The sequence below is a fragment of the Podarcis vaucheri genome (genome assembly GCF_965113315.1).
Source record: "Podarcis vaucheri genome assembly, chromosome: 5".
NCBI classification, from domain to species: Eukaryota; Metazoa; Chordata; class Lepidosauria; order Squamata; family Lacertidae; genus Podarcis; species Podarcis vaucheri.
The window spans coordinates 35,254,618-35,277,888 of NC_138763.1; the positions used below are offsets into that span (position 1 = coordinate 35,254,618).

The 23,271-nt window shown below is 42.2% G+C and overlaps 1 protein-coding gene and 1 pseudogene across 2 annotated transcripts in view; both read left to right on the top strand.

Moving 5' to 3' along the window:
* The window catches only part of RBP1 (retinol binding protein 1), a 36,964-nt gene that overhangs the window by 4,237 nt on the left and 9,456 nt on the right, over positions 1–23,271 (top strand). The window contains exon 2 of the mRNA XM_082221978.1: positions 778–956. Coding sequence (XP_082078104.1) covers positions 778–956 — 179 coding nt within the window. The remainder of the gene's footprint in view (positions 1–777; positions 957–23,271) is intronic.
* On the top strand, positions 16,199–17,233 carry LOC309532942 (SRR1-like protein; annotated as a pseudogene). The gene has a single exon. The product of its transcript is annotated as an SRR1-like protein (transcript).

Consider the following 23,271-nt stretch of genomic DNA (forward strand, 5'->3'; position numbering starts at 1 on the left):
AAGCATAAATAAACACTTCTGAATTATCAAAATTAATTATCCAGAAGTTATCATACATTGCTGGTGTTATAGCAAGCCTTTTACCTCAGGTAGTGTACAGTCTTAGAGACAGAACAGGAGTAGCAGAGCCTGAACTACAAATTTGATTAGGAAACTCATTGAACAGGTATATTATACCTATAGTAGCACTTCTTAAGTAATAATTTTCAGTTGAATGTATTTTTAAAGTTTTATAGCAACTTTCACACATCCACACTAGACATGGCGTATCCCAAAGAATCCCAGGAACTGTAGTTTGTTAAGGTTGTTGACAGTTGTTAAGAGAACCCTTCACAGAGCTGCAAAGCCCAGCACCCATAGCAAACTATGGTTCCCAGGATTCTTTGTGGGAAGCCATATTTGCTGAAGTGGCATGACAGAGCCTTAAAATGTAGATGTGAGCTTTAGGAAAGGCAAAGGAGAAAGGGTTCTGGAAAGGCATATAGTCAAAGTATATAAACAAGATTATGCATAATAGTCATCATACCATCAGGTGAAGCACATGCACAGATGAGTTGATACGTAAATTCAACAAAATCCAAATTGCTTGGCCCAAATCTTAGGGCAAGTATCTATATATGTTGACAAGATTATCATTTCGTTATGTGTGGGGATAAGTATTAAAACTTCCTCACTTTGTATTGAACTACAAGTTTATTTTTTTAAAGAAAATCTTCAAAGCTTCTCCAGAGGTTTGATCTTTACAGAACTCTTTTCTGGTCTCTTTCTTCCCTTCAGATGTAAATATTGCTGTGAGAAAAATAGCTAATATGCTCAAACCGGACAAAGAGATCATTCAAGATGGCGATCACATGATCATTAAGACACTAAGCACTTTTAAAAACTACATCATGGATTTTGATATAGGGAAGGAATTTGAGGAGGATTTAACAGGGGTGGATGATCGCAAATGCATGGTAAGAATGAGATCACCAACTGTTTCATGACCAAAAAAAAAAAAAAAAGCTTCCAAACCCTTCATCATGATGGTCACAGACATTTTGCTGTGGTCCCCCCCCCCCAAAAACTGTGTTTGACAGCTGTATTTAGGCAGAGTCTCAGACTCAGTACAGACTTTACATCTAATAAATGTGTTGCTAGACATTAAGTCACTGTCTTTTATTCAGGCTGCAGTCCTCCCATACACACCTTCCTGGGAGCAAGTCCTATTGAACAATTGTGTGCTGCATGCATAGGGTTGCACTATAAAACTTGAATTATATACATTTGATACTCGGTTGGGGGGGTGAGTGTCTCTGTTTTGTTTTATAAAGTAAGTAGTTTCCAATCCTGATTTGGTCAACACGTATGCTTTATTGCGTTTCTGTTAGACTTGCTTGTTGAAATGGTGCTGTTGGCACAGTATGATCCCACTCATTTTGTGTCGAGTAGCAGAAGGAAGGCAATTGCTGCCTCTTGCCCACCTTTTGCTAACAATTCCGAATAAGCCCAGAGAGACTGCACATGCTTTAAACAGCTATTTATACCAGAAACAGAAGCATCATCCTTAACAGAAGTAGACAGCACCAAGAATTCTCCCCTGTGAGCTCTTAGCTTTTGACAAGGAAACAATACTGTGTGGCTCATAAGGAGGAATACCAATTAGCAGCACAGTCTCCCTAATACCAAGTTGCTTAGCTGAGTCAGAGCCTGACTGCTGTCCTTTCATTTACTCTGAGAGCAAGATACTTCTAAAAGAGTAAAGGTTCCCAAAGTGAAAATGCACAAGGTTATCTGATTGAGGGAGGCATTTTTAAAAAGAGAGAAATTAAATCAAACTCTCACATTCTCTAGCCTTGGAACAGCAGAAATTTCCTCTTTGTCCCGTGACAATGGAAAAATGGAAGAATTTTGAAATGCAAGGAAAGGGGGCATGTGTTGCCTGCCCAACTAGGTAGGTTTGGCTACCAAACAAGAAGGCAAAGTACAGAGAGAATGCTTGTTTCAGCAATAGCCCTCATCTGTCATTTGGAAATAGGAACAGGTGAATCAATTCTGGTTTCTCTCAGTTTCCCTCTTTTCCCAGCTTCCACTCTGGTCGATATGTAAATTATGTTGTTTTAAACAGGGGTTGTGTGTGTGCTGCTCCTTCCACAGGCACAGGAACATTTTTTCATCTGAGGGTGGGTGCATTCAAATTCAAATGCCAGTCATGCATTGATATGGGGACATGTGTCAGTGTCTAGGATTTAAGGCTAGCCAATGTTCTTGAAAGCCCATTCACATGTTGGTAACTGATCATCTAAGGAGGGCTAATGTGATGCTGCAGTTCAGTCTGTTGGAGAATCTGGTTTTTTCAGGCCTTTTAGCTCATTTTTTAGATGCCATAGGTTCTGCACATCTCTATCCCGCTGGTTAAAGTTGAAAGCTGGGAGCTCAAAATCCAGTAATGTTAAATGCAGGATAGATTTAGGTGAGAAAGCTTAGTTATTTCTTAAGGTCTTGGCATGGGCATATTTGAGGAAACAGCATTCACTTAAAAACAATCAAGCAATGGCCAATTAGTGCAATTCTTCACTGGGTATATACTCAGTCTTCATCTGATATGCCAGAAGGTGCAGATTCCAATGGTCATGCTTCAAGTGGCTTATCTGTACATTTTATACAAAGAATGATTGACCACAAAAGCTTGTGTAGGAGGGCTAGTCCACGCAGAAGTTAAAATCAAATGGCTTTTAATTTTTTTTTTAACCAGTGGCTCCCAATTCGCTAAGTACTGTGGACCCCCTGTTTTTCAAAATCCAGTCCAGTGACCCCCTACTTATGAACATTTTGACATCTCTGTGATGGTTTTTGTTATGTGGATGGTGCCATGGACCCCCAAGGTAGGTTACGCAGACTCCCAATTGGGAACCACTGCTTTAAACAGTTCGAAAACCCAGATACAGAACCCACACACAATGTGGCTAATAGAAGCAAGGTCTGAATATGATTTGCCATTGCTTATATTATCTGCATTGTGTCCCTTTGATTGGTAATCTAGAGTGCCTTAGATCCATTAGTGTTGAGCTGAGTTATTTTTGGCATGAATGGGATCTGAAACTAGCTACTTTCGTTTCATCCATTAAGCGTTTCACAATGAAAGATGAATAAATTCTATAGTATTGGAATTATTTTCTGTAAAAGACAAGAGTTGCAGAGTTTTAAAGATTAGACAACCTATTATATCTTCTGCTTCCCAGTAAAATAAGGCACATATTGTCAAATAAACTGAAGATAGAGCTAATGCTGTGTTTCCCAACCTTTTTCTGACGGTGCCCCCCCCCCCAGAGACGTAGCCAGGGGGGGCAGCTGCCCCCCAATAAGAAAAAATCAATACAAATCTGAGGTTCTGTCCCACCCTAAAAAAGCCTGCCCCCTTAACAAAAACCCTGGCTATGCCCATGCCCTCCCCCAGCCTACTGGTAGAAAGGCAGATATTTAAATATTTTGTTTGTAAACAGAACACGTTTTATTTTTACAATTTATACAAGATACAATTACATAAAATGATAGGAACATAATGAAATATTGTTGGAGCAGGAAAACGTAGAAACATGGAGGTGGAAGGGACCCCAAGGGTTATCTTTCTAGTGTAACTCCCTGCAACATAGGAAACTTGGCAAATGCATCCATGACAGATGGCCATCCAACCTCTGCTTAGAAACCTCCAAGGTAGGAGAATCCAGAATCTCCCAAGAGAGGTCCATCTTCCATGTATTATTTGACTCCAGTTATTTGACACGGAGGGGGAAAGCTACAGAAAGCAGTCCAAAAACTGCACAGGGAGTTCTGTATATATGGGGAAATTTTAAAAGGCAAGTGGTCCTCACTGATCTGGAAACTTTGTCATCTGAAAGAGCCCTGGCTGCCTGGATAAAACACTATAGCCCCACATGTCCTTACCTGGGAGTAAGGTCCACTGAACTCAATGCAGCTTTCTTCTGAGTAGACAATTAGTAATTTACTAGATGCAAGTCAGCAGCAGCACCAGACGACCCCACTTGGCTAGGCTCTGGGGTGGATTTCACCCCACGCCTTGCACAGCTGGGCCGACGCTGCTGACGGGCCTACGCCCCTTGGCAACATTCAAAGGCCCCGGTCCTAATTGCCCCCTCCTTCTGGAAATAAACCAGGACTGCTTGAAGAAAATGCATGTGGCAAAAAGCAGTGTTAGGCCCTAGTGGGCCGCCCCCTTACCCACTTGTGATTGGCCAAGCAGATAGCCAGCCAATCAGGACTTAAAAAAAAAAAAAGATTTCCCCCCCTTCTCACTTCCTTCTGCAGCCCCTTAGCCTTGCTCTGTGCCTCCCACCCACCCATTGACGCTACTTTCACCTGTGGACCCCTTGAAACATCCTGGGGGCCCCCAGGGGGCCATATGACCCTCATTTGGGAAACACTCAGCAGGAATGGGTCGGATTAAGGTGATGGGGAGCACAGTCACTTCCCATTGCCATGGGATGCTGCTGCATACTGAGAAGGAAGAGGGCAGACTCAGGGGTCTGCTACACACTTCACACCTCCCCTTTTTGATAAGTGACAGGGACCCAGGAAAGCAACAGAGCACCACCACCCACCACTTTGGTAGTGTAAGGAGCTGTAAAGGGGTAGGGATTGAAGGTGCTGTGTGGGGTTAGGGGCTGAAGAAGAATTAAGGGGTTGAAAGAGCTGTGAGGGGCTGGGAATTGCCGGGGGGGGGTACATGGGGTTGGCGAGCAAAGTGAGCAGGGGTGGAGCCCTTAGTAGTACAATAACCAGTGTCTGCATTTTAAGACTCTCACAAACCATAGGTAAGCAGTGGGAGCAGCCTCTGCGCATCCCCCAATCAGTGGCAGCTCTTGTGAAAAAGCAACGTTATTTTTCAGCAAGCAAAAGATGGCTAAGCAGTGGTTAGGCTTGCTTCCGTGGGGACTGCACATTCCCTTAGAACAAAGATTAAAGGTATTTTGTTAAGCATTAGAAGTAATGTACGCCACAGGAACAAAATCAAGTTGTCTTCTGTGAGATTTAATGCCCATGTTTTCTGGGGATACAGTTGCTTCACAACACCAAAGTACAGCTTCCTGCCAAATTGGAACTGACTAACCCGGTCTTTCCTTTGATACAGCTGCTAAAATAGGTTGTCACTTAATTTTGTTCATTACTTTCTTTTTCTCTCTGAACGGTTGAAACCCAAGCTGTTTCCATCTTTGACTTGATGAACAGAGGTCCCAGGCCTGCAGCTCTGCCACAAGGGAGGTAGTTAAGGAATCACTTGAGGAAATGTACTGAGAGTCACATATAAAATCAAGAGTCCTGGCTCAAAAGCAGAAGTAGCACTTGCTTGGACTTTGGTGCATAACCATTGTGCTCAGTTTAGTCCTCCTTAATGTAGACCCACAACACATACATACATTTTCATTTTGAAAGGGCGCTGAGCTTATACCATCACCCCTCCTAGTTCCAGACTTGGTTAATTTCCTATATGCAGTCTGCATAGATGGATGCCAATTCCCCAGGGTATCTCCTTGAACTACACAGTTGGCAAACATGTCTAGTGCTGACACACAAAATCATATCAGATGCAGTATCAGAAAGCCAAGGGATCCTCAGAGCTGTTTTCTGCTAATGCAACAGCTCATACCTGCTAATATTTAAAAGTATGGAAGCAAGTAGTTTGGGTAGTGGCCTCAATGATACACACCCAACTCTCTCTCTCCCTCTTGCAGTGTAGCATCATAGTGTAGCAAAATTATAATTATCACTACATGTCACTTTGCTGCTTGGGTGCTAGGCAGGTAGCATTTACCACCATTCTTTCTGAAATACACAGTTGGTTGGGGCCATAGTAAGTAAACACGACTGTAGCAAACAAGAAATAGTGGTGATTGTACCAGGTTCAGGTAATTCTGTGAAAATATACCACTAGCTCAAAACAAGAATTATTAGCAAGACTACAATCTACTGGGATTTAGGATATAGTCACATGACTTTGAAGGCACAGGGTGACCATAGAAAAAGCCTGTACATTATGCCTCTTAGTCTATGGATATAATGCTGTGCCTAGGTTTTGATTCATCATGCGTGTTGAATCATTTGCTGTGATATTGCCCATGGTGGATACAACCAGTTTGCTGTGAGTTGAAAGCACTGCATGCAGCCTTTTCAGTCACTTGGCGTGACCAACAGAGATCCAATGGTAGTGTGGCTAGGCCCTTAATGAGGACAATATTATCCAGCCATTTCCTTAGACAGGAAAGCAATAACATGACTCCTAATTGCTTCCAGAATCAGAAATCAGTTTTGGGAAAGATGAATTAGAAGAGAAAATGCAGCTACTGTGCAGAACCAGCATGAAGCAAGGATAGCAAGAGCTTGCAGGGGAAGATATGGGTTAGTAACTAGCCCAACATTTTTAAGAAAAAGTCAATTAAATGTCTGGTCTTTTTGAACATGAAATGTCATTTTGAAAATGTGCATGACAAAAAAAAAGAGGAATACCACAATACAACTTGATCAGTAATAGAGAGAGCATAGGGAAAATGAAACTCCAGTTACAGTCCTTAGTATATCATGGCTGACTTCGTAAGACCATTAGAGTAAAACAGCATGAAGTGAGGCTCATTAACACTTAAGAGAATTTGGATATGAAGGTTATCCAGCTGAATCATGGGATTAAAAAAATCATCTTTATTTTGTTTGGAGGGTGGTAAGAAGCTTGAAGGGTTTGCACATAGGAAGAACATGCCATTGTGCCATTACATTTATATCTTTTAAAGTGGAAATCCTTGGTTGCGGCACTTGCTGAGTAAGTTTGATTGCTTCCAGATGACCTGTTTATGGAGCATCCATCCTGATTTGTTTGTCTAACCCCCCTGCAAGCTTTGTGCAATCTTGGCTCTTTATCAAGCATTCATTCTGATTTATTTATTTATTTAAAATAATTTTTATTAACCGGCCAATCAAATCAAATTAAATCACATCACATACGTTCCGAATTACAAAGCCAAATTTTAAATTTTGTTGGGGGAACCCATATTTCAAGATCCGAAGGGGGATTCTGATCATCTTCTTACTACTGCATTAATGTCCAAATCAGACCAAATCAGTCCAAACAGAGTTCATAATTCTATCCAGTCTTATCTTCCTGTTTCCACATCACATCTTGTTCATATATTTTCTCTTTTTTCTTTATGAACTCTTCTGATAGTCTCCTTAAGCCGATAAACACCAATATTAATCCTGTGTGAATTTTTCCGTTCTTCTAATCCTCAAATCGAGATGGTTTTCATATATCATCACCTTCATAGATAACATCGCTCTTTCCATCATTATCTCACAAAACTGTGGCTCTTGAGTCCCTCTGAGGAGTTTCACCCACAGTGTAAAAGCAGCTCTATTTCTCTATTTCTCCTCCCAGACTCAAAACCTCCGACAGAACTTCCCAATATGGCGACAGCAATTTTAACTGTGTCATTCCAGAGCTCTTGTACATTCCACGTTCTTCTTAAAACATGCTTTGGTTCAAAAGTTTATCTCCACACAGCCTTAAATCCACAGCTTAAGTCCTTAAAATGACATTTATGACTCGGGAGAGGAGGGGATTCTTGTTTAATCACATAAGGAAAGAAAGGAAAGTTTTTTCCCCCTCCCCCATCAGTCATTTGCCATACTGTATCTTGGCGTATCTTCTCATGATTTATTCTTGTCTTGTTTTATCAGAGATCTCTTCTGTCAACTCCCCCTTCTTCGTTGAAATATGTGCAATTAGCTTCATCCAAATTATTTCTTTTGAAGTTCTTGCAGCTAGTGGCGCGGATCAGGGACGGCGTCCAGGAGTGCCGGAATCCCACAGGAGGGCTTTGTGCCTAGTGGCCCCATCCCCACAAATTCGGGGGTGGTATAGGACACAGCAGGCAAGGACAGTCCCCCCCCATCCTGGGGGGGGGAGTAAGGAGGCTAATTACCCCCATCATAGCCTCCAAATTACCTCGTGTGGGTCGGAGAGATGTTATTGTCAGCCATCTTCTGATGCGCCCCTAGTGGTCCCCCCATTCTGATTTATTTTTGGGGAGGTTATATTATGTTGTATCAAGATTTCTGATTCTGGAAGTTGTATTTCATACTTTCCGGTGCATTTCCCCATCACTTTCCTAATTGCAAGTAGTCCGATCTGGGGGCGGGGCAGATTTGTTACATAAGAGCACCAAATCATCTTTAATTACACAATTTGAGATTGACTGTTGCTATTTTGGGATGAGATTTGTTTGAAAAACTCCCTTAGTGCATACTCACGCCCTCTTAGATTTTATTGCTTTTTGCTGCTCCAGAGGGTAGGACCTGAACCAATGGATTCAAGTTACAAGAAAGGAGATTCTGACTAAACATCAGGAATAACTTTCTGATGGTAACAGGCTGTTTGGCAGTGGAACGGACTCCCATGAAATGTGGCGGATGCTTTTAAGCAGAGGTTGGATAGCCATCAGCCATGGATGCTTTAGTTGCGATTCCTGTATTGCAGAGGATTTATCTAGATGACCTTTGGGGTCCCTTCCAACTATACAAATCTATGATTCTATTATTCTGTTGATCTACTGTACTTGAAAAGATTTGTTATGGTCAACCTTTCTTCCTTCGTTGAGCCACATTCCCTCAGGAATAATCTGATGAGGGCTGCATGTTAGTGATGGGCAGAGCCAGTAGCTAGTAATGGGTGGAGTTAGAAACAAATGATCTGGATTAACACATCTGGAAGGTCACCCTGCCTCCATTTTTACCATGGCTATTTCAGATTAAATCCCTCCTTTTATGCAAGTCTAATCAGAAATCAACCCCACTGGGACTGATGGGGTTATTCTCAATTAAATATAGAGGTGGTTTTTTAAAAAAGAAGTACAACAGATATAGATACTTTTCTGGAAAACAAGTGAAAGTAATTTATTTCTGACCATAATGCACTATACACAGAGAGAGCAAGAGCGCACAGAAGCCTTCCAATTCGTCTTCGGGCAACTATGCGGGATGGCCTTCTTTTTCCAAGCCAAGAATGTTTTCAAAAAGCCATTTATTTTGTGAAATACAATACCGCCCATTCCAGTTATTTTGAAACCACATAGAAAGGGTGGGGGGAGGTACTTCTAACAGCAGTGGTGTGAAATAAAGTGTAAATTAACAGGAGGGAAGGAACCTGGATGGGGTGGAAGAACAGGGCAGCTTCAGTAGTAGTCGGTGGGTGCATAAAATGAGATTGGAGGCTGCAGGAAACCCACCTTGTGCTATATACAGTTGCTTAAGGGGATACTGATGCATGCAGGGTTAGCTTGTGTGCTAATGTGGAGAAATTTCCCATAGCCATCAGCAACCATGTCTCAGCCATCCGCACACTGTTAGACATTGCCACCAATGGTGTGGAGGAAGCATAAACCATGAACCTGGCTTCTGATTGATAAGAATGATTGATTAACCAGTTAAGCCAAGCAGTTTTAATTCCCAATTACCTCTTCAAGTGAACATGTTTTTAATCGTTCAGTAAAATGCCCCATATGTGTCATCTGAGTTAAGGGCTAGTGCTTGCTTACTTGAATGCTTCCCTCCTTCTTCAAGAGGAATGCCTTTGGGTTAAAATATGGTTTAAAATTCTAATTTCTTTTTAAGAATAAATTCATCTCTTAACGGAGTAATGCTTTTAAGTTGAATGAAAAAGAAAGTTTACAACTGTGGTGATGATGGTTGGTGTGTATCCATTTACCCGACATTAACTTTACCCATTAAAATGGTGTCTGCAGGCTCTTAAGATATGAGAATAGTCACTGAGGATCAATATAAATATGTTAACACGATGGTACAGCACAGGCACCTAAAACCCTGGCTCAGTCTCTTGGCATTTGATCAGCAGTGCTGTTACACAAACCCTAATGCCAGTCAAAAGACATGCTTTTTTTCTCGTGAAAGCTGGACAAGCTGCTTACGGAAAGTGAGAGGTAACAGCAGATCATGCAAGGTAAACAATGCAATCACTGCAACAGCTTCCATGCTCAGCTACCCACCTGTTTTTCTTTTTCTGTGCCCTCACCTGCATCCTTGGTAGACTTCTTTACGAATTCCATGGGCCTGGGATCAAAACCACAGCCTTTTGTGATGTTGCATAAAGCAAGAAGCTTATTACAAGTATGTAGCCACAGCCTTGCGCACGGTGTTACAGCATTGAGTAAGAGGAATTAGTCATTGCTAATCTGTTCTACATCAGCAAGCATAACTAAATGCTCTTTCTGTCTTGGAAGAAGCAAGTCCCATTCTGCAGAAGAGTACTGCTTTTGTTTTCTTTATTTTCTTTTTGAGGGGACCACCTCAGTAAGGAGTTCATAGGTTATAGACCCCATGTGGATGTCACCAAAAACTGCTTCCCAGTGGACACCATGTACCAAAAAGCCACTTTCGCCTGGAGAGCTCCAGGCTAGAGTCTGCAACCTTGAGGATCTTGGAGGGCTGGTGAGGGGGCCCTCTGTGTGACTGGAACAATATATATAATCAGCTGGCTTTAGTAAACTCAGAACAGGAGCTGTTGTGTTAGCCTTTATTGGTCAATTTATTAAGATGTAAGCATGGTTGTCAGCCTCTGAAACCTCATGGATTTGAAAGAGGCTTAGATCACAGCATGGAGGTAAAGGCTACTAATTGTGGTGGCCATGCTGTGCCTCCACGGTCAAAGGTGGTGATGATTCTGAATACTAGTTGCTGGAAACTGCAGGAGAGAAGAGTGCTCTTATGCTCAAATCCTACTTGTGGCTTTCGCAAAGGCATCTGGTTGGCCAATGTGAGAACAGGATGCTAGACTAGATGGGCCATTGGCCTGATCTAACAGGTCTTCATGAGTCCCCCTCCCCCACCTGTTTTAGTATCCTGACTAAAGGTAAAGGGACCCCTGACCATTAGGTCTAGTCGTGGCCGACTCTGGGGTTGTGGCGCTCATCTTGCTTTATTGGCCGAGGGAGCCGGCGTACAGCTTCCGGGTCATGTGGCCAGCATGACTAAGCCACTTCTGGCGAACCAGAGCAGCGCACCAAAACACCTTTTACCTTCCCGCCAGAGCGGTACCTATTTATCTGCTTGCACTTTGACATGCTTTCGAACTACTAGGTTGGCAGGAGCTGGGACCGAGCAACAGGAGGTCGAACTGCCAACCTTCTGATCAGCAAGTCCTAGGCTCTGTGGCTCTCAGCACCACCCGCGTCCCTAGTATCCTGAATGTTAAGGTTATTTCTAAGTGACTGCAACAATAAACATAGGACTTAAATGTACAGTTTGAAAATGCCCACCCAGTATCTTACTAGCACAGTATGGTATAGCAGAAGCTGGTGAATGAAAGAGCCTGGAGTTAGACTAGGCAAAGCAATGGCTTTGGTTGATGGAAAACAAAAGTCTTTTTTGAAGCTGAAAATGACTATCATGCTGAAAATGCTTTTCCTCTATCCATTAAGAACAATATCCTATTACGGCAGTTCATCTAATCAGCACTGGAATAAGCTGCATAGATAAATGATGGAATCTCCTCTGGAAGTTTTTAAAGAAATCATTAGGCAGGCCAAAATGTCTCTGGCAGGTGCCTTACCAATAGACTTGGGAGTGAATCACATTTTCCTCTGGGTCTCCTGCACCTTAATTCTGTGGCTTTGAGGGTTGGGGTTTTTTAAAACCTTTATGTCCATTTGCACAAAACCAGATTTTTTTGTTTCACTTGTCTACCAGCTTGATATGGGCAAACTTCTTTCCAAAAAGGAGTAAAGCTCATATTTTCTTCTATCAGTGTGGTGAATATTGGTTTCTTGTAAAAGTAAGTGGAAATGGGGTATGAACTTTTAGTTCCATACTCCTTATTGCTGAAGGCAAAATCCACTAAGCCTGAGACAAGAAGGCATTTGAGGAATGACTTTCCTTTTCCTTGTTCCTCTCTACCCTGTCACATTGCCCCTCTAAGCCAGTCAGCCTCCTTCTGTATGGCAATGAGATTGTGATCATGATGTCACAGATGTCAGGAAACCTGTTCCTTACCCTTCATGGTGAAGCAATAGCTGTTTAAAGTTCTGATGCCCTCAGCAATTCCTGATGTCTGCTGAAATGATAATGAACAAAACTTTGGTACTGTTCTAGTTCAGAGCTTCTCATTTAAACTCCTTTAGTGTCTTGACGCATCTTCTTACTTTTGCCTCTTGTTTTTAATCATTAGAAGCTAGCTCTTCAGGATGGGGCTGTGTCAGGCAGGGAAATAAAAACCTGTTTCCAAGGATGGGGCTGTTGTTTTGGTCTATGAGCATGGGCAGTTTCCTCCATTACAATTTACCTCAGGAAGGCTGTTGTGCTTTTCTGTGTCTACAAGCATAGGCACAAGGCCTAAATTCTCTAGCCTGGAGTTACAAGAGCATATCCCAATCCTGTTTTGTACTTGAAAAGAGCTCTGGGGGACCTGAACACATAATCCTGGGAAATGTTCTATGCTAGATTCCAGAATGAGGACATGAGATGACCGATTTGAGCCACAAATACTCTCCTGGTTTATACAATGAAGGATGGTGTAGAAATATTAAATTGAGTTGAAGAGCAGCCCTTCCCCTGAATTGATGAGGCCTCTGGGCTTAATGCCTATGGTGGTGTGTCAACTAAAAATGAGACCCAAAGCTGTTTTGGCTTGTACAGTGACTGGATTAATTTAATCTTGAATCGCTGAAAACTGTGAGAAGAGAAAACTTGGTACACAAAGCTGTTGCTTCCTTCCTGCCTTTAATGAGAAGTGGATGGATTTTAAATATGTATAAATAATAATGCCATTTTTGTATAGGCACTAATACATGTGCTGGGTAAATCATGAACCATTACAAATAAATTAAATGACAATGGGCTTAAAAATTGATCCCTGCCCTTGCTCACACCAGCTAAGCACTATAATCTGGCTCTTTATTCCTCTCAAGGCTGCACAGTAAGCAATCCATGTTTTAAAAATGCCTCAACTCTTTCATTACAATAAGGAAAAGCAATTTATGCAAAGGATAAAGAGTAAAAGAAAACGGCATTCAATAGAATGGCTAATTTGAGACGCACATGAACTGCTCAGCCTAGCGTACAATTTTATATGATGCATTTGTCTTATAATTAATTATCTGCTTCACCATACAATGGGATTTCTGCCTTCCCACCCACCCCTAGGTATCGATCCTTTATCAGTGGCTGAAGTTTAGCTTCTCCACTGCTTTCTTCCCTCATTTAAAGAACAAGTTATTTTCAAGCTCAAGTCTGTGACTTGATGTGGCAACAATTTAGCCTTGTTTCCCAAGCTTATTGGAAAATCCAGCAAGCAGATATATTGCTGGCAGTCCTAACTGGCAGAATTAGTGCTCATAAAGTGTCATGTGCATTCCCTATCTGGACCCCTCCTTATATGCAGTTTGCAAACACGTGCAGGAAGTGCATACCGAGCAACTTGTGTAAATAGGGTGCCATGTGGCATATCCCCCACACTTGTGTTTTCCAAGTGGCAGCATTTAATTGACCTATTAAAGTTGTGCAGAAAGTTTGGGCAATCCGTAGGGAGTACAGAAGTATTTCTGGGTGCTAGAATTTATGGCACAGCATCAGCCATGATAAAGCAACACATACCTGCCAAACTTCTATTACAGGTATAATTAGTGGGTTCGAGAGCAGCATGCCTGTGATGATAGTGATAAGTTAGGGGAAAATAGAGGGAAAATTAACTTAGAATCATAGAGTCTTAAAATTATAGAGTTGGAAGGTGTACCAAGGGTCATCTAGTCTGACCCCTTGCAATCCAGGAATATGCAGGTGGCCTGTATGGGGATTAAACCTGCAAACTTGGCTACTTTATGGCTAAGGGTGTGAACACAAGGAATTCTACCAGTGCAAAATAGCCTGTGCACAAGGAACAGAAAACATAAAATTGGCCATATTGGGATTTTTTGAATAAAAAAAGTTGTTTCCTTTCAATGCTCACAGTTCTCCTTTCCCTTGGAGATTCACCAGAGTCTGAGCCTGAACATTACCCAAAAGTGCTGCAATACATTCATATTTGCCTGACTTTTAACAGCCATGAGGGTGTTTTAATTCTGACGTTGCATTTTTGTATTTTGTTTTATCGCTGTTACTTTCTCTGACCCTTCAAAGATAGAGGATGTTATTAAATTAAGGCAAATCAATAGCTGTGTTGAAAGAATGCAATCTCCGATGTCAAGCTTTACTGTTGACTTGATTTTTATTTATTTTGTTTGCCATAAACAGCAGTGAGGATGTTACCTCAAGAACTGCTTGGGGGGGGCATGAGTCATTGGCATTATTGTACAATTTGCTCTGGAAACACTTTTTGACTGTTTAAGACCTGTTCCGTCACTTTTTCAGAGCCTTTAAATTTGCCTCAGGGTACAAATGCTAAATAAGGCTCAGGGAGGTAGGGAAAAAAATGGACCATAATGTTAGAAAATAGAACATATGAAGAAATTGCTTTTCCTACCAACTCAACTCAGTCGTATTACAGTTCAGGTCATCCAATCCCATGGCTGTATTTTGGAGAACTCACGAGGGCAGCAGCACTGGAGCAATTATGAACATAACCGTTTGGTTATGTTTGGATTTTTGTTGAATAGGAGACTGAATTTCCGCTACAGTTTCCATGCACGTTTGAAAGCAAGTACACTGTTTCTGGAAGATAAAATGCGCCCATTTATGCCATTCCATCGAGACAAATCTTCGTTACTGAAAGCAACATCTCTTTATGGAATTCATAGGTTAAGGATCTAAAAGAGGCTACAGATAAGCTGAAATTCCTCAGAATATTTTGTTTTTCTGACATCTAATATTTTACCTTTTTTTCTCAAAAGGTTGCCTTGTAGAATTTTCTCTCCATATTTGTCAACATTTTTATTGTTTAGCACTTTCTGTCATTCACCCCATCACCCGTTTAGTGTTGTAGTAGACGCGGAACATTGTTTTGCATTAGGAAGTGGTTGATGGTTATTAAGAGCAAATGGGGATATGTTAAAAAGTAGAATTAACTGTTTCAAATGGATATCTTCCAACACTGGAGTGAGGGAAATTGGGACAGGGCCTCAATGGAGGCTGCATCCCCTCTCATTCATGCTCTCCCACTTGGCTCCCTCCCTCACACCTTCACCCGCCACAGCAAGCCAATGTACTTCTGGAAGCCGACAACACTTCTGGAGGTACATTGGTGGAAAGCCACAGCGGAAGGAGGAAGAGTGGTAACATGCAGGGCAAGGTAAGCTTTACTTCCATTTCTTGGTCCCATACTCTGGTGTGAGTCAACTAATTCGCACCCCGGTGTGGGACCAAAAAAAAGAGTGCATCTTTGAGCATGGGAGCCAAAATGGGACATCCAGGATTGGGATCAGAAGCCAGTGCAGTTGCACAGTATGAAAATGGTGATGTTACAGCATTTAAACTCCTAACAATTGTGAATTGTGCAAAACTGTAAACTTGTGAGGAGAATTTTTGTAGGCCTGCTCACAGCATATAAAACTAAGAAATCCATCACAAACTTAAATTTTTGTAAAATTTATCTTTTACTAAACCTAAACTCTTTCTCAGATATCAAGATGTGTGCTTAAGGAAAGTAGGTGATACGTGAATGGCATATAAACGAACCTAAACAAAAAGTAATTACTGTTCCATAAGGTAACTTGCCCCTGAGATCAAGGATTTTAAGCAAGCTGATTTTGTACCGGCTTGTGAGACTTCCCTTGCTATAATTTCACCAAGAGATATTACAGGTATGTCAACAAAAACGGAATCCTCTTATCTAGCTGTGAAAAGGTAGCATGGCAATTGACATTTAGACAGAGTTTAATGACTACAGGAAGGCAAGAGGAAAGTAGCAATTGTTGTTGAAATTTGTATATCTTCCTTCATCTGAAGATAACAGGGTGGCTCACAACATAAAAATACAAAATGAGAATACGTAATAAGATAAACCAATAACTTCCCTGCATAAGCATATTTAAAATGTCATAGGATGTTCAGGTTATAGAGAAACTTTTTCACCTGGCTCCTAAAAATATGTAATGAAGGTTCCAGGCAAGCCTCTCTGGGGAGAATATTCCACAAATGGGGAGCCACTTCAGAAAAGGACCATTCTGGGTTGAGAGCAGGAGGCGGAGGCGGAGGCGCCAGCAACGGAGAGATGAGCGGAGCAGCAGAGAGCCCTGATGAGGCAGGAGAAAGGCAGAGTCTGTGGCTGCGGGAGGCGTGTTCAGAACTGCAGAGCTCAGAATTCTGGGATTCAAGCCTCGGAACCATCTTAAAATCCACCCCCAAACATCCAGCAGCAGGGAAGGGGGCAACCAGGCGTTCCATGGAGAAGGCCCTCTCTGCCTTCGAGAAGCTGAAGCTCACACCACCAGCTGAGTCAGTTCTTGAGCCCAGCTCCTGGCTGCTGGAGGAGCCCAGCCACAGCAGAGCCCAGGGCTTGCAGTGCGTGTGTTATGGCATTGGGAACTTCTCCTCTTGCGTCCAAGCACAATACCAGCTGGCCTTCCTCCTTCTGCTGCTCGAGGAGGGGAAACACTGCATCCATAATCTTCTACATGGTCCACTGTGGGAAAGCTCTCTATAACAACTTGCTCTGGAGCAACTGGTCATCACAAGGGACAGCTTCAAGGGCATTAAAGACAGGGTGCTTGTATTCCAAAAGGCCTACAGTTACATTGCCAAGGTTTCAGTAGCAACAGATGAAGAAGCCCTTCCTTCTCACCCTCAGTACTTGGACATATTTAACGGCACCTCTGTCCTCTGCTTTCCACTGGAAAAACTGAGGGACCTTCACCCAGAGAAGGAGGAGCCAGTTTACCCAGATGAGGATCAGCCAGAGATCATCAGAAACAAGAAATGAAATTGTTCCCATTCCAGAGGCTATGGATTGGAGGTGCAGGGCTGGATTTGGGTTTCCTTCTTTGAAGAGGGGCTTGAGTTGCTTCTGGTGTTGCAAAGAAGTTCACGTTAATGTCAAGTTAGTTACCCTCCTCCCCGCAAAGCAGAAGACTAGCCACACTGTCTATTTGTGTGTTGCTCTATGGCTTCTCCACGGGACAAACGAGACACGTACAGCATGCACAAGATGCCAAAGCTCTCCTTGTGTCTCTCTCACTTGCTCACTGAGTGGCAGAGCTTTGGAGGATCAATGGGGCAAACCCAAGCATCTGCTTCTGGGCTTCACCACCATCTCTGTTCAACTGGTCTGGTACCTTCTATGAGAGTTCCCTCATGGGATGGGATGGAAAAGGGGGCAGAGATCTGGTGGTGCTGGGCAAGCTCATTAAGGGGGAGAGCCATTCATACTCCCAGCTGCTGCTTCAGGATTAATGCAGCAACTTCTCAGGAAACCAAACTTCTCCACAAACCTCGGTATTTCCAATAATGTTTTTAATTAAAAGCAACACACATTGAAAGAATGAAAACAAAAACAAAAAAAGAAAGATCCAGAACTCTTGTGGAGAAATGGTGTCTTCTGAGAAATTGTGAAGAAGGGCCTCAGATCATGATTGCAGGGTCTGGGTTGGTTCATATGGAGAGATGCAGCCCAACAAGTAAATCGTAATCATTCTTAGGTTCCCACTTATGCATATTCAGCTTGGCTAGAGATGATGGTAGTAAATAATGTCATTGTAGTGAACCATCTCAATCATAGAAACATGATAAACCTTTTGTTGTCTCTTGGACCCATTATATATGGGTCATTATATATGGCAGTTGTAATACGAGAGCAAATCTAGGAAAGTAGTTTTAGTGAGCTGCAGGATTTTGCATCAAACAGTCCAGAAATGGAACACAAACATTGACAATTGTACATGAAATCGGATAAACAGATTGGCTTCATTATGAAATCAAGATGCTATTAGGGGATGTTGCTAAGAAGAAACGCTCAAAAAGATACAGCACTTCCCTATGGGAAGGGAAACCTATAATAGGTTTTTGATAGAAGCTTGGGTGGTACAAAATGAAACCTGCTACGGGGAGTAGCCTTTTGTTACTGAGGAAGAAATACTGTTTTGTTCCATATTGTTGTCTTTCAGCCAGAAGTGCAATATTTTAAGCAGTCAAATAGATCAGGTGTGGTACTTAACCTGCAAGTACAGCATTGATGCTCTATAAATAAATGTTTCCAAAGCTCTTGCATGTAGATCATAAGGCAAAAATACATTGTTTTCTGATAAAGCAATTATTTTGATGAATACTTCGGTAAGCTGCAGACATCCATATTCCCGACCTTAAGTCAATATGGCTTTAGCTTACTGGCCTACTCAGATTGCACTGAGGGGAATACACATGATCTAGACAGCAGCTTTGTTTTGTTTTTACTAATTGCTGAAATTAAAAGTTAACCTGCATTGAAAGCAATATCATAACTGCTGTAATTTGCATTTATTGTGGATTCTAATTTGCATGGAGCTGGTGCTTTCAAGCATACATAAGCTGGTGACAATTTACTTACTGTCAGGAGCCCGGAGGAGACAGACATGCAGTGGGCAGTAAAAGCATCTATGCCTACAAAGGAGTTCTATAAAGGAGTCACAGATTCCACTAATTATATTCCTATTAGACTGACAGAAAAGCAAGTAAAACAAATTGCTACCATTAAAATAAAAAGGGGGGGAATGAGTTATACTCTGTGTTTGGAGGGAAGTTCATCATTAGTATTATATGTCACAATTCTCAATGATACCACACTGGTCAAGTAGCTGAGTTACATATATACATTGTACTTCAGTCATATTGTATATAAATTGCAAACAGATTTTTACGTGTTTCTGCATCTCTGCCCTATAGGTACGAGTGGTAACTTGGAAAAGTTAAAGAAAGACCCCTTTGGCCACCTTGTTAAGTTTACAAGATAAATGCAACACACACAAACACTCATGTTTTGGGTGGTGGGTTTTTTTTTGGGGGGGGGCAAAGTTCTATTACTCCCCATAAAAGATGCAGAAAAAAGATCTCTTTCACAGGGAGCAAAGATCTTTTTGAAATACCCCAAGGGAGACAGCACAGCACCAGCCTAGCAATCTGCTCAGCAAATTGGAACTGCATGCTTTATGCAGTAGTTCATCAAATTTGTATCTTCTCATAAGCCTTGTCTTGGTTGTTTATTGATTGATAGCATGGTACACCCCTCCTTTCATCAAGAAGATGGCCTCCAGTCATTTCCAGTATATAAAAATGCAACTCAATAAATGAATAGGCAGATAAAACAGTATGATCAGCGAGCAAATTCCCAGTTTTAAAAAAACAACAAATAAATGTGAAGTCAGCCCTGTTGCATTTAATAGCTCAAGTAAGGGTGCATGGAAATACAGCAAGGATGTGGAATCTCCACCGTCAAATTGAGTTTGTGAGGCTATTTGCCCCCAAACCATGCCCCCTACTATATATCTGACAGCATGCATCTGACATCAGGCCGGCTGGATTGGCTGCAGAACCAAATTCCCTCTTTGCAAGCCCTGTGTAGGGCTTTGAAGTCCTGTCTGTTATCACCGGACACCAGATGATTCACAAGTAGGTAGCCCAACTCACCTGTCAAATTTGGCCCAGGAGGGGTAGGGAAGGGAAGGATCCAATGCATTGGCCAAATCAGACTCCCACCCCTGAATTACAGCCTAAAAAAGAAATCAGCTTAAAAAAACAGAGTAGATTTCAACTGGCACCTTAAAAAAAATGGCAAAGAAGCCACCAAGTGAACATGTCTGGGAAGTCTGTGATTTTAGGTGCCACCAAGAATCCCTAGATCGCACACTGTTTAAGGCTTTAAAGATCAAATCATGTATGTATAAAGAGCCGCCCCGCCCCCCGTATCTGCAGCAGGCTGCAAAATGTGTCTGAAAAGTGTTTTGAAGCATTCTGCTTTTTTATCCAATTACATGTTTTTTCAAACCTATTCTTCATTCAGACTGTCATGTTTCCAAAGGCATTTAAAAGAGTCACCAATGTACAGTTCACTGATGAACCCAAACAATATAAAAGGGAGGAATGTCTCAGAATGCTGATATGCCAAAAAAAGGAGGCAGAAAATTATTATTGTGAGCCTTTTTTCGTGTACACGGTCTGTATCTAGGTCCTTGATCATGCCTGGACTAGCTAATGTGGTCTTTCTAGCCCAGGTGCATCTTTTAGCATCCTCATGATAGAATTATAGACCTTGTCACACGCAGCCCACAAGCCGTTGAGACAAACAGGCATGCTGTAAAATTGATTTGTTCCTCCACAATAGTGAGATACAAGTGGACTTTCTTTTTCTTCCCTGTAGTGAGTGCCAAAGCAATATGGGCTGCAGACAATCCACTACAATCCATTCCTACCCTGCTCATAACTTGCAATGATTTGGCATTTAGTTGAAATTCAAGAAGTGGGGAAAGCAAGGAAATGTGCTAACAGATCGCACAGCATACGCAGCCCGTCCTTAGCATTTCCAGCATTGCCTCTCCATGCGTGTATTTTGAGGAAATGGTTAAAATAAAAAAAAATCCTTCCAGTAGCACCTTAAAGACCAACTAAGTTAGTTCTTGGTATGAGCTTTCGTGTGCATGCACACTTCTTCAGATACACTGAAACAGAAGTTGCCAGATCCTTCTATATAGTGAGAAGGTGGGGAGGGGTATTACTCAGAAGGGTGGTGGGAATGGGAGATTGGCAGATGGCTGAGATGAGCCTGTTGACGACTCTTAATGACTGTAATAGGTCTTACAGGAAATGGTTGTAAGGAAACTTGGCATAAAATGGATACTTTTGTGTGCATGCATAGGCACATGTCAAACTTTAGAATGATCACATTCATTCATGCATCCATTCATTTTACCCCACCCATCTGACTGGATTGTCCCAGCCACTCTGGTCTGCTTCCAACAAAATACAGCATCAAACATTAAAAACTTCCTGAAATATCCTTCATCCGAGGATTACAGGGTGGTTTTCAATATAAAAACACAAAAAATGGTTATTTCTGACCAGTCTGATCTTAAAAAAGAACTGTCTGTGTCCTTTTTCCAGTTACCTTTTCCAGTTACTAATGAAAGACGAGATATGTAACAGCATGCACGACTCTCTGTCAAAACCAATGTTAGCTTTAACTGAAGTCAATCAAGCACAAACGGTCCTACACCATCAAATTCTTAGTTTAGTCACATTAGTTAAGTTAAGCTGATTAAGTACTTGGAAAGGGCATGCTATTTCACAGTACCCTAACATTAAGTATTATGTGGCAGTTCCTGGTCATAACTTTCTTTTGTTGGGATTTCTAGCTAATGTCTCAAGATGTGTGGCTGATTTTTCTTCAAGTGGGTGGAGACATGGATCTCAATAAGTCTGCATGAAAACCCATATGCACATTTCTCTTGTTACGCAAGATCTGTATGAAAGGAAGCAGACCGGGCTAAGCTAGACTGAAATTCTCCTACAGGTTATGGGGGGGTGTATTTCTGTAGAATTCATAAACCACTCTACATTCAGAGAATATGCAAGAAGTGTACAGAATCAGGCTATAAAACAGTTAAAATGCACACTTCAAGTCACAGCATGCTTTCCCACTGGTTTGTGTGACACCACCACCATGTGAATGTGATGGGATGTAAGGGGAACAGCTTCTAGGTACCCTGCTACAGAACTGAATCGGGCTTGATATATCAGTAGCAATACCTTGAATCTAGCATGGTAGCAAATTGGCAGGCAGTTCACTCTTTTCAATGGAGATGTTGGTGAGAGGTTGCCCCAAACAGCAACCATTCAGTAATGTTTTGCACTAGCTGCAGCTTTCAGGCAAAATTCAAGGGAAGCCCTATGTAAAGGCAGTGGCGTAGCGTGGGCTGTCAGCACCCGGGGCAAGGCAAGTAATTTGCGCCCCCTAACCCGTGGATTTGCGCCCCCTTTACCCGTGGATTTGCGCCCCCTAACCCGTGGATTTGCGCCCCCTTACCCGTGGATTTGCGCCCCCTAACCCGTGGATTTGTGCCCCCTAACCCTAACCCCCAGATGTTGCGCCTGGTGCGGCCGGCCCCCCCTGCACCCCCCACGCTACGCCACTGTGTAAAGGGCATTGCAGTAGTCAAAGCAAATGTGAAACGGAAACTGACAGATTCCTCTAGCTGCAAGCATCTGTGAGGGAAGGAATGCCTCTCTGTGGAGAACTGATGCAGGGGCAGGGAAATTGCTGCTTGTGGAAGCGCTATGCTGTGTGTCTTAATCTATGCTCAGCTTTATATTTGCAAATAAACCTAAATGTTATACGCATACACAAAACACACCATAGGTCTCTGGTAATGTCTCCTTCCAAATTTGTTTGTTAGCTTTGTATCCTACCAAATGGTGCTCAAGGTGGCTAGCAGCAGTAAGAAAGAAGTTAAAGACAATAGAACTGTCAAAAACAGTACAACAAGAGGGATAAAATGCATCAACTTAAATGATTTTAAAAGACAACCAATTAACCACCTGCAGCATATTTACAGTGGACAAAGTAAGACGAAGTGACAAGGAGCCCTGGAACCCTGGACAACCTCACCAAGCAGTTTCATATTGATGTTAAATAGCATGGGGAGCAAGATGGAGCCACGAGGGACAATGACCAAGGAATCTAACAGGACTTCCCCCATCACCACCTTCTTGAGGCACCCATCCAAGAATGACTGAGACCACTGTATAATGGTGTCTCCAAGTGCCAGGCAACTAGCCAGGCCATAATGATACCCACACTGATGGCTCTGAAAGCCTCCAAGATGTAGTTTTCACCATAGATGAACCAAGGCAACAACAGCCTTCTTAATTTCATAAACAGGCCTGAATCCAAATGGAAATGGATCTAAAATAATCCTTTTCATCCAGGAACACCTGAGCTGAAATACCACCAATCTGTTGGGGCCAGTTCTTGTTGCTTTTGTGTTGTTGTTGTTGTTGTTGTTGTTGTTCTCTCTCTCTCTCTCTCTCTCTCTCTCTGTGTGTGTGTGTGTGTGTGTGTTCACATACAGAGTTCCTCCCATGGCTGCTACTGCCTCAGTTTCCCTTTAACTGTTTGGTTTTCAACACGTTTTAATGTAAAACCCACAGCGGGCAAAGAAATCACACTTGGCCAGGGATAACTGCAGTGCCCATGCAGCAGATAACTCCATCACGAAACTGTAGCTAAAGGTGTCGTGAGATCTGTCTTCCATCAGAGAATTTATATCTAGCATCCTGACAGCAGCACCAAGTACTAGTTGATATTTCACTCCCATGGTGTCT